Below are 12,395 nucleotides of genomic sequence, written 5' to 3' on the forward strand. Positions count from 1 at the left end.
ACAAAAAGTTAAAAAAATTTGTTTAAAGACCAAAATATTAATTCAATCAAGAATATAAATTTATTTTTTCGTATATTATTTTTTATAATAATTTTTATATAAATTTATTTTTTCGTATATTATTTTTTAAATAATTAATTAATTACTGAGTCAAACCATTAGATTATACTAATTGTATAATTCGATAAGAATTTATTGCATTTGCAATGGTTTATACAATAATAGCATAATAAATGCCAAAGGAAAACTAGTGACATGTGATCTCTACGCTCTAGCTGATGAGTTACATAAATGCAGAAGGTCGTAGAGTTTAGCACCATAGATCAAGCAGAACACGAAATTACTATTGCTAATAAATCCGAAATAATTGAAATTGAATCCATCCAGGGGATTGAAATTGGTTCAATTGGTAATAACACGTTGGTGCAATGATGTTTACCTAAAATCTTCCACTATGTCATAAATGCATTAACGGAACATAAAAGCAACTCTATGAAAACATATCAAAGAGTTTTTCCAATATTAAAGCAGAAAAAGGAAGATTATTTCAAATGAAAATCCATGAGATACTAGAAACTCTTTTTCAATGTATCAAATTATAATTCTTTTTAAAATTAAATTTGATGATTAAATAAAATATTTTTTAAAATAATAATATTTTAGTTGTAAAATATCTTTTAGCATATTTTTATATTGGAGATTTTCTACAATCTCATCCAAACGCAAAATAGTTTTTTTAACAGTCAAAACAGTTCATCTTAAGTCAAAATTTCCTTCATAGAATGTTTTTGGTAACTGTCATTATCTTTTGAATAATATTAAATAGTTTATATTAAGAACAAAGTTACAAAAAACGAGAAAATTGTCACTAACCAGGTATGTAATTACTAAAGTTAACGAATTAACGTCTCAAACGAAGAAGAATCTGTTCACAAGCCAAATTTAAATCCAAGAACATTAAAATTAGTAAATTTTTATAGCATTAACACAGAAAGAAGCCTCAGTTTCAGCAAACTTCTACAAAGAAAAAAAGCACACAAAAGAATCTAAAAATACAAAAAGGAAAAAAAAAACAGAGTGTAAGAAAAAAGTTCCCTTTTTTGAACTTTCTATGTCCTTTTTCATTTTGGAATGAGAATCAGAGCCAAAGAACGTCACGTTTCTTGAAAAGTCTCAACCTTTTTCAATATCACCACAAGTAGAAACAGATGTTCTCGAAGAAGAGTTCTCAGAGTCCCCAACATTGCTCTTCCTCGTCGTAAAAGACTGCTTACAATGCTCAATCGCTCCTTCGATGGAGTTATCTATCTCCGACCACGCGTTGCTGCTTCTCATCAGCGTCTGCAGATCCAAAGACCCGTTTGATCCGAAACTAAACGAAGACGAAAGCGAAGACGCCGAAGAGGAGGAAGAAGACGAAGAAGACGAAGAAACAGAACACTTTGGCTGAGAGTGTCTCTGTATCATCACACCGGAGAACGATCTCCTGTGAATCAACGGAGGATTGTTCTTGTTTAAAGACTCTGTTTTGACAAGAGGGTTCTTCTTTTTCGACGATTTGGAGTTCTTGAGGTTTGGGTGGATCTCCGATGGATCTGAGCATCCTGGTCTCGAGAAGAGAGATCTTATGTAAGCGCGTGAAGCTTTGAGCTTTTGAGTGATCGACGACTGTTTGATCTTTTTGCTCTTCAGCTCCGTCGAAATCTCGATGTAACAGTTCTCGTTTCCCCCGCTGACGTCGATCTCGCTGCTGCTGAATCTCCTCGGCGAGGATGCGGATGCGGCGGCGCGTGGGGAGATGGGAGCGGATACTGCCACGGCGGCGGAGGAGGCGAGGAGCTTTTGGACCATTTGGAGACGAGGAGGGAGGTGGAGAGGGAGGAGCTGACCTTTGTAGAAGAGCTCGTCGGCCGGAGATGTGGTGGACTCGCCGGAAGCTGCGGCGGAGGAGCACATTTGGAACTCGAACTCTCTGCTGTGCGGCGGAGAGGAGGTGACGGCGAAGCTGATGAAGCGAGAAGAAGAGGACGAGGAGAGGTTGACCTCCATGTCTATGTAATCGTCGTCGCAATCGCTGGACATAGCTTGTGTTCTTGATTCGGTTCCATGCAAATCCATAGTGTGTGTATGTAACGGTGTATGTATCTGTGTATATGTGTCTGAAAATCTCTCTCTCTCTGTCTTTGTGTGGTTACTTACTTCAAGAGAGACTGAGAAAGAGCTCATGGGAGGTTGGGAGGAGGGAAAGAGCATCTTTTTAAAGTGGTCTTTCTTTAATTTATTCTTCCTTTTTATTTATTTTATTTAGATACATATAAATAAAACGCCATGTAAAGTTGTAATACATTTTAAATTTTGTATTACTTTTTCCCCCCTGATTTATAACATTTGAGTTTTTATTGCAAATTATTTGTTAATACATCCAAACTACGTAATTCTTTTATCTTTTCGAAAAGATTTGTGTCTATATGGCCACCAGTTTCTTTAGTGGTTCCGTGTTTTGATATCACGATCTCGAACTTTACCGTTGCATACATTTTTAATTAATCAGACCAACCATTTGTGATGCAGCGTGGGAATTTGCATTTTGGATATTAAGTTACTATTACATGTATGATTAGTGGCGTGTAACAGAGTAATATCAGTAGAAAAGCAGAATGGTGATGAAACAATGCGAGAATATTAGTATGAATATTATTTAAAAATCATATGAATCTGGTGATGAAACCAGTGCTGTACAGTGATGAATAATTTCACGTTAAATTTGTTGAATAATATATGGTAGGACGCTCAGTTAGTATTATGTTAGAATCACATGAGTTTGGTTTTTTTTTTAAACCATCTAAGCACACTATCATAGTTAAATATGCTACAAGAATTTAACAATTCTGAATTTATGATACAAACTCCAGTACACATAAACTGGATTTAATGCTGCAATAAAATTATGAAATAAATAATTAAATCGACTGGTGACAAAAAGACTAAGGAGTTTGCTGATCTATTTTGATGTTCTCCACAGATTATGTTCCCATTCCTGGCACTTTATTTCTCCTTAAATTTTTGTTCTCTCTAAATTCGATATATACACATTTTGCTAGTAACTTCACTAAAACCAAAGTTTGGATTTCAACTTGAAAACAAAACTGTCCACCTTGATCCACACGATTACTAAACCTAAACTATATAGATCTAAATTACTATATATTAAATCTTTGAAAATTTTGAAAATTGCTGAAGCAATACTTAAAAACACATGATTGTTTAATAGAGTATACATAAAGATGTTCATGACTGAAAACTTATCAACACCAAACTATTAGCACAAGTTGATTACACAGAAAATGTTCATGAACTGAATATACATTGTAGCATAGCATGCAATACCAGCTAAAAACAACACAATTATAAGTTTATAACTAACCAACCATACCAAGCTGCAGACGACAGTCAAAGAGAGACAGAGAGATGCAAAACGGCTATAACTCCGCACCACACAGCTCACGGTCATAGCCATGCCTGGAACCAGCAAAAAATATTTATTATATCATTTCCTTCGTGTCTCATTGGCCACGGTAACAATGTCACGTGAATGGTAAAAAGCACTAACGGTAGCTGACAGAAGTCGTAATCTTTTATAAAGAAAGAAGAAGATCACAATATATTTTTGGTTTACAAAATGCACAAAATGCATAGCTCTTGTTTCCAGATATCAAAAAGTTATCTTTTTAAGCTACGAAGTGTAATAATTGTTGCAGGACTTGTGAGAAAGTGGATACCTCCTTTCATCCCCACACTCCTATAAAAATATTTCCAAGTCTTTTCGCTTTCTACCTTCTTTATTTTAGTATAAAATAATCACATGTAACATTAGTAGTACTGTCCCTTTTTACCGAGTGCAGGAACTTCGAAATAAGATAAATGGATGTATTCACTTTGTACTTAGTATTTATATTTCGTTGCAGTTGTAACTTGTAATTTTAGTCAAACCGGCTGCAATTTCTTTCACCAAATAACCATGAAAAGAAAATGTATTTATAAATTTTAATAGAAAGGAAGGTTTAGTTAATTGTACCATATAGTTGATAATCCGTGCAAATTACGTCTTAGTGTGTGTTGGAGAGAAGTGGAGGAGTGGGAACTCTGTCGTACACAGCGAAGTACTTAGGGTGACTTCTTCTCTGTTTCAATCATTGAAACAACTCACAAAGTAAATGCTCACCACTTCCGATCTTTTTTTTTGTTAAATATTTTCTCTCATTTTCCAGGAAGAACATAATGTCTTTAGCAACTCCAATGGGAATTTTTGAGCATAAAATTCTAAAATACATATGTGTGTATATATATAAATATTAATATTTAATTATGAATATCTAAATTTTTAGGGAAACCCACCGAAAGTATATTCGTTTATAAACTTTCGGTTAGGTTTTTCGTAAAATGTAGATACTCACAATTAAATATTAAGATATATATATATATATATATAGAGATATATATGTAATTTTGTAATCATATGTTGAGAAACCCCATTGGGGTTTGTTCTTAGCATTCTGAAATATCCCAAAATGTTTTAGAAAATAAGGAAATGATAATGCCAACTACACGCATATTATAAACAAATCATTAATTAGTTTATATCCCACTGTTGAGTTAATGGAGTGAGAGTAGTGGGAAGCCTTTTCAAGCCTCGCAGTCAATCCGAATGCACACCAAAAAAACAACCACACTTCGAATAAAAGTGGACCTACCTTTTTTCTTTCTTTTGTTATTGTTTCTTCTGTTACTTGGAATAATAAATAAATGGATTTGAAATTGTGAAAGAGCAGCCGTATCTTTAGCTACCACGTAATTCGAATTTGAACCTCTTGAACATATTGTAAAAAATGTAATATGGAAATCGAACTGTTCAGGTAGGACTACGCCAAGACTCTGAATGATAACAACAAAACCCATTCGACTGCTTTTGCAGTTTCTACCAAATACATGTCAATCAAATCAAATTGGATCTCATGAGTTGTCTAACTTTTCTTTTAATAATTTTCTATAGCTTTGTTTTGTGATCCAGTGGATGCAAACAAGCCATGTATCAATGTATACAAAAGAAAAAGGGTTATAATACTGGATCATAAAATTACAATAGAGGATAATGGTTTGATCGCTTGTTTTGTTTGCTCTCCATTGATATTGATTTTGTAAATTGTTGTAGTATTTATTTGTTTGCTTTCTTTCAGCTGTAGCTACAGTATTTTTTACATGTTTAATGTAAGGGTAAAATCTTATGTTTCTTTGTAAAATGTAAACTGTGTACATTTTTTTTTCTTATAAAACGAACATAATCATTTACGTCTGAAACAATTGGATTCAAGTTAAACTTCAGATTATATTGTTTACAAATACTCCATATATATTCAAGTCGTGGCCTGGCGATGGCACTGGCAACAAGACCAAAAAAGGTTCAAACTCCTTTGGTGGGTTCAGTGTGCAATAAACACGTTGTTCTCTGTGAAGGTAACAAAGTGCATTTAGTTCGTTAGAACGTAACAAACAACCACAATGAATGCATTTCTCAATGTTTTAAATCACTACATAGGAAGAGCCGCCGCTAGGGTTTTAGGACGATTCTGAAGACGACGTGGGATCTGGCCGATTCTCATCACTTTGGATTGCTTCTCAGAGATCGGTAGGCCGGAAAGGAGAGGGAGACTACCGTACACTCCTTTCATCACCGGAGTCCTGTGTTTTACAGTGTTTGCATACCAGTCAACTTAGTCTTGACATAAGCGTACCACCCACGGAATCTCGACGGGTGTTAGGGCTACGTTCAGTCACGACTGTTTTCCCCTTCAATAGGGCGTTATTTTGGTGTTGTTCAGCTATGACTCAGTTTAATGGAAACATATATCGAGGGGAAATCTCACGAGAAGTGAGAAGACGCACACAAGACGAAGCAGAAATCATAAAAGTCTCGGCTTTCGACTACTCGGATCTCATAGAAAAATTCAAACTTACTCTTGTGGGACGGATGTTTCATAAAGACGGTAGAAGCGTTGATGTACTCTTAAAGCACATGCCAAGACGTCGGATTTGGGACGTGGAAGGAAGAGTCAGAGGAACTAATCTAAGAAACAATAAGTTTCAACTGGATTTTGATAAAGAAGAGGATCTCCAAAAGGTCTTACTAAAGAGACCATGCCACTTTAACAAGTGGAGTTTCTCCCTTGAGAGATGGATCCCAACAATCAGAGAGGACTACCCTAACAACATGACGTTCTGGGTTGAAGTGGAAGGGATCCCAAATCATTACAAGAAAGAAGAAACTTTTTGGAGCATTGGGAAAGCTCTTGGCACCGCTGATAAGGTAGACGTCCAAGGGAGCCGACTGAGAGTATCTATCAATGGGGATGAACCCATCCATTTGGAACGAAAAATAGGCTTTGATAATGGAGATGTGGTTACGGTAACCCTAAAGTATGAAGATCTCCACCGCTATTTTTTTACGTGTAGAAGAATTTCTTATGAGGAAGGTACATGCCCTGAGTTGAACGAAGATTAACGCGAACGTAATAGGATTGCCAGGCTGGAAGTAAAGGAGAAAGAAGAGATTGCAAATAGAGAAGCCTTATCGCTTCCCCAATTCAGAAATGATGGGCGATCCCTTTCTCCGAAGCAGGAGAGGAACCGGCTGATAAATCTGAGGGAGAGTGACAAGCGATATCTGCCTAGGTCCCCAAAGAAGGATTCGTTCTTGGAGAAACAAGATCTCCGACAATCAATCTCTGAGAAACGTGCCTTACTTTCCAAGGATGTGTGGAAACGTCTTGACAAAGTTAATAATGGCACTTATCCCCGAGATCGAGAGAGATTCCATCCCTACCAGCATAGAAGGGAATACTCGCCATACAATTCGGAAAGACAGAAATCACCTTTTGAATGGAGGGCCAGAAGTGCGAAAGAACTTCCTCGAGACTAGTCTGGTAGGAGATTGGCGAATGAAAACTTTAATTTAAGAAATCGATCACCATCAGACTCACAGAGAACAGTGTCTGATACCTATGGCCCCTCGAGGTATACTGATAGGTATCGAGACAGGGAGCAGAATAGATGTCAAGATAGACAACTTCATAAGCCTCGATATAAGGAACCCCAGACTGAATGGACACCGGTGTAGAGATCAACAGAAGCTTTGTCTGATCGGACCTCTGTACGGCTTTCAGAACAAGACTAGGATCGAGATGAAAGAAGAGAGACAGAGGAGGAAAGAAGAAGAAGGATAAAAGGCAAAGGCCTGGCTGTAGAAGATGCAGAAACCCCTCGGCCTAAGACTGCGAGGTTATCAGAAACTGCTTTAGTGATCAGAGATCAAGAACCTAGAGAAGCTAGCCATAACCAGCTGGATCAGAACCACGCCTCCAAGATACACATAGATAATACTACGGAAGCTCTCCCTCTTACTGAGGCGGTTAGTGAGGACAAGCATGAAAAAACGCAAGAAAAGAGAAAGGAGCGGGAAGAGGATGATATTTCAATGGAGGAGGGAGAATTTAATAAAATGGTAGACTACTACAATGAACTCGGGATGTCTGAAGAAATGATCGAAGAGGATGACTTTCTGGACGATATTGTAGTGCCTGAGACACAGGAGGAGGCGAGAGAGGCTGCAGAATATGGGAATGAGCAGATTGAAGCGATTGCCCAACTAGGAAGGAAAGAAACTCCCAGAACCCATGCATCAGAAGCTAGACAGAACACAAATGAGCAGACTCTAAAGACATTATCAAAGGAAGTCAGGAGCGGCCAAAAGACTCAGAGGGGCCTTCTCAAAGTGAATGCGAAAGGAGGTGTGAAGAAAGTAACTCCGAGAAGCCCTGATACAAAAGGTATCGCCGCATCTCGAAAACTGGCCATAAGGGGACATATGTCTCCAAAGAGCAAGGGGATGAAGAGCTCTCGACCCCACACGGCTGGACGTCAGGCAGCCAAGCAGTTCCCTCAATCTGAGGTGTTTCCATCTGCTTTAAAAAATGGAAATCTAGTGTCTCTCCCAGGTTCGGTGGTGTCCCAGAAACCATCCAGTACGCGTATATGAGTGCAATCGCATGGAACTGTCAAGGGACGGGAGCTTACTTGACCAAACAACATCTGCGGGAGTTGCATCGCTGTTTTCACCCTACTTTTCTTTTTCTTTCTGAAACAAAAAATATTTTTTCGTTCTTGCAAGACTTTATGTTTGAGTTTGGTTATGATCATTTGTTCACCGTGGATCCAGCTGGGAGAAGTGGTGGACTAGCTTTGTTTTATATGGGTGCTTCAGATGTGGTTATTAACTTCTCTAATAATCGTATGATTGACTTAGAAGCACATGTGGAAGGACATAAGGTTTTTATTACCTTCATGTATGGAGATCCGGTGATTGAATACCGAGAAAATGTATGGGAAAGGTTACTTCGAATAAGTGCGAATAGAGCAGGAGCTTGGATCCTCATGGGCGATTTTAACGAGATCACTAGTAACCTGGAAAAGAAAGGCGGTAAGAAGAGGTCGGACTCTTCTTTTATCCCGTTTAAAAATATGCTCGCATGATGTGGGATGATCGAATTTCCTTCGGTTGGAAATTTGTTCTCATGGGCAGGAAGACACGAGCGGGACGGGTCCAATGTCGCCTGGATAGGGCAGTTGGTAATGAAGATTGGCATAACATTTTTTCCCACACTTATGTGGAGTATTTGCTGCGTTGGGGATCAGATCACATGCCGATCCTAGCGAGATTTCAGGCTCAGGAGCATCAAACTAAAAGAAATTTCAAGTTCAATAGGAACTGGCTGAGCAAGGAGAGGTTCACTGAAACTGTACGGGAGGAGTGGGAGAGTCTACGCTCTGATCCATCGTTGGAACTCTTTGATAAGATCAGAAAAACAAGACAGTCAATCTCAAGATGGAAAAAACGGAACCCGACCAACAATGCAGTGCTCATCGAAAAGTTAAAAAAGCAGCTGGACAGTGTGCAAAATGATGATCTTATTTCAAGTGAAGATGAGCTTGAGATAAAATTTAAATTATGTGCTACTTATAGGGAAGATGAGTTATATTGGAAGCAGAAGAGTAGGATCCTATGGCTGCGAGGAGGAGATCGGAACACGAGATATTTTCATGCTAAAACAAAACAGCGTCGAGCACGTAATAGGATCACAAGACTCAAGAATTCAATGGGTGAATGGGTTCATACTGAAGAAGAAATAGAGGCAGTGGCGGCAGGATATTTTCCAGAATTGTTTACATCATCAAATCCAGACACGATAGAAGAGTCAATCCGGTTCATTACCGCGTCAGTCACTGAAGACATGAACCGATGTTTATTAAAAATCCCTCTCGATGAGGAGATCAGAGAAGCAACTTTTGCTATAAACCCTGAGAAAGCACCTGGACCTGATGGTATGACCAGCCTCTTCTACCAATGGTTCTGGAGCAGTATAGGAAGGGATGTGTGTGCCATGGTCAGGGCCTTCTTTGAAACGGGAGATTTTGACAACAGACTCAATCAGACAAACATTTGCTTAATCCCAAAAACAGATAGGTTGGTTTCGATGACGGAATTTCGACCGATCAGCCTCTGCAATGTTGGATATAAGATCATCTCTAAGATCTTATCGTCTAGATTGTAGCGCATCCTACCTAAGATAATCTCAGAGACGCAGTCAGCTTTCGTGGCGAACCGATTGATTACTGATAATATTCTGATTGCTCAAGAGATGTTCCATGGCCTGCGTACGAACCAGAGCTGCAAGAGTAAATATGTCGCTATCAAAACCGATATGAGCAAATCGTACGACCGGGTGGAATGGAGCTTTATGGAGGCCCTGCTCTTAAAATTTGGTTTTGACTCTAAATGGGTTTCATTGATCATGAAATGCTTATCATCAGTCACTTACCAAGTGCTGATAAATGGAGAGGCAAAAGGGAATATAGTGCCGTCGCGAGGACTACGACAAGGAGACCCGCTGTCCCCCTTTCTGTTTATACTATGCACTGAAGTTTTGATCTCCCATATAAAGCAAGCAGAAGTAGACAAAACCATCACTGGGATCAAAATAGCAAAGGAATGTCCACCAATCTCTCATCTTCTTTTTGCCGATGACAGCCTCTTCTTTTGCAAAGCAGAGCAATCTCAATGCAAGGAACTGGTTCGAATCATTGACGTCTATGGGAACGCCTCAGGACAACAACTGAATAAATTAAAATCTCCAGTTCTATTCGGTTCTAAGGTCATAGCGTCCACAAAAACTGATCTGAAAAGATCACTTGGCATTACAAAAGAAGGTGGTATGGGGATGTACTTGGGTATGTCGGAAAAGATTTGTGGATCGAAGAAACAAGTCTTCTCTTACGTTCAAGAGAGAATGAACGGTCGAATAAACTCGTGGTCTGCAAGGCCTCTATCTGAAGGGGGGCAAGGAGGTACAAATTAAATCCGTTGCACAAGCGGTACAGACTTTTGTCATGTCGTGCTATAGACTGTCTCAAGCTACATGTAAAAAGTTGTCCACTGCAGTGGCGCGTTTCTGGTGGAGTACGAGCATTAACAATAAAGGACTTCATTGGGTGGCCTGGAATAAGATATGTGCTCCCCTTGATGAGGGATGCCTCGGATTCAGAGACTTCAACGACTTCAATCTCGCCCTCCTAGCAAAGCAAGTATGGTGACTGATTACCATTCCAGACTCGCTCCTGGCTCGAGTTTTAAAAGGCCGGTATTACCGGCATTCTAATCCTATGGCCATGGGAAAAGCTAATAATCCCTCATATGGATGGAGCAGCTTGATGGTGGCTAGACATATCCTTGACAAGGCAATTAAAAGAACCATTGGAACCGAAGCAGACACAAAAGTATGGGAAGATGTCTGGATTCAAACAGAGCCAGCTACACCAGCGAAACCGAGAAGCCTGTTTTTTTATCCTGACTTGAAGGTTCACCACCTGATTGATCATGAGACCAAAGCATGGAACGTGGAACTCGTTACTGAACTCATCGCAAATGAAAATGTTGACCGTATCTTGGCTATGAAAATTTGTCAGACGGGCCGCAAGGATAGCTATGTCTTGAAGCATTCCAAGTCGGGTAGCTATACAGTGAGGACAAGATATAAGATGGCAGTGGAACAGAGACGTAGTTCTCAACCTAAGGAAGAGAAAGAGCCAAGTATAAATAGCCTTAAGAAGGAGGTTTGGAAACTCAAAACATCAAGAAAAATTAAACATTTCTTATGGCAATCTTTATCAGGATATGTAGCTTCAGCAAGTAAGTTGAAAGAACGCCACTGCGGAACGGATAGCTCGTGTCAGAGGTGTGGAGCTGAGCAAGAAACAATGAATCATATTCTCTTCGAGTGTCCTCCGGCAGTACAATGTTGGGCTCTGTCTAATATTCCATCCTCTCCGGGTCTGTTCCCGTGTTCATCCCTTTATGTCAACGTAGAGATGCTTCTGAAATACTCCAAAGATCCTATTCAACTTGGAGAATGTGCTGCGGTGTTCCCATGGATCATGTGGTATCAATGGAAGGCCAACAGCAAGTGCTTTAGTAATCATGACACTACTCCCTTGGATACTCTGCAACTGGCAAGTCAGGAGGCAGAAGCTTGGAAGATGGCTCAAATGGTAGAAACGACCTTCACAGCAGAAGAAAACAATCAGACGATAGCTCATCCTATCACCGCACCAGTCATGACGAGCAGCTGGAGATGTCAAGTCGATGCTTCATGGGTGGAGGCAAGCGATGGAATAGGGATATGGGCTTTGTACTGTTAGACCAGGAAAAAGAAGTGATAAGAGGACAGTGCAAAGGTACACAAACAGAATCCCCACTCCAAGCTGAGGCGGAATGCCTATGCTGGGCGATGAAAGAGGTTAGCAAACGCGGTTTGTCTCAGGTGACGTTTGAGTCCGATTGCCAACAACTGGTGCATATTATTCAACAGAAGAAACACTGGCATGCTCTGGATCCTGAACTGGACGTAATTGAAGCTATGATACCTTCGTTTAATGTCTGTTATTTTAAGTTTATCTCTCGCTCTGCAAATGTCCGTGCGGATAGTCTTGCCAAGGACGTCCGATCACGAGTGCGAAGCTTCAGTTTTTTTGAAGTTAAGGATCTGCAAAGGTTAGCCGTAGAAACTAGCTTGTATGAATCTTCATAAGATTGGAATGAATTTTTTTGGATGACAAAAAAAAAAAAGAATGCATATCTCAATTCAAACTTTTAATTTCGAACAAATTTACCAACAAGGCAAGCACATTTGCCCTCATAGTTTTCCAGGAATATATTTTTACGACAACGACATCAAAAATATATATCATATAGGGACGAAAGTGAAAGGAAAAATCCATATAAAGAAAAA

General features: G+C 39.3%; 1 protein-coding gene across 1 annotated transcript; it reads right to left on the bottom strand.

Moving 5' to 3' along the window:
* Window positions 1-243: 243 nt before the first annotated feature.
* On the bottom strand, window positions 244-2,472 carry LOC106394769 (probable membrane-associated kinase regulator 3). Its single transcript, XM_013835325.3, has one exon. The coding sequence runs from the start codon at window positions 2,251-2,253 to the stop codon at window positions 1,174-1,176; it is 1,080 nt and encodes a 359-aa protein (XP_013690779.2). The 5' UTR covers window positions 2,254-2,472; the 3' UTR covers window positions 244-1,173.
* Between the last annotated feature and the right edge of the window lie 9,923 nt (window positions 2,473-12,395).

The sequence above is a fragment of the Brassica napus genome, chromosome C4, assembly GCF_020379485.1.
Source record: "Brassica napus cultivar Da-Ae chromosome C4, Da-Ae, whole genome shotgun sequence".
Classification (NCBI taxonomy): domain Eukaryota; kingdom Viridiplantae; phylum Streptophyta; class Magnoliopsida; order Brassicales; family Brassicaceae; genus Brassica; species Brassica napus.

Coding starts and splice junctions, on each gene's coding strand:
- LOC106394769 (XM_013835325.3), bottom strand. CDS start 2,253: ATGCTCTTTCCCTCCTCCCAACCTCCCATGAGCTCTTTCTCAGTCTCT.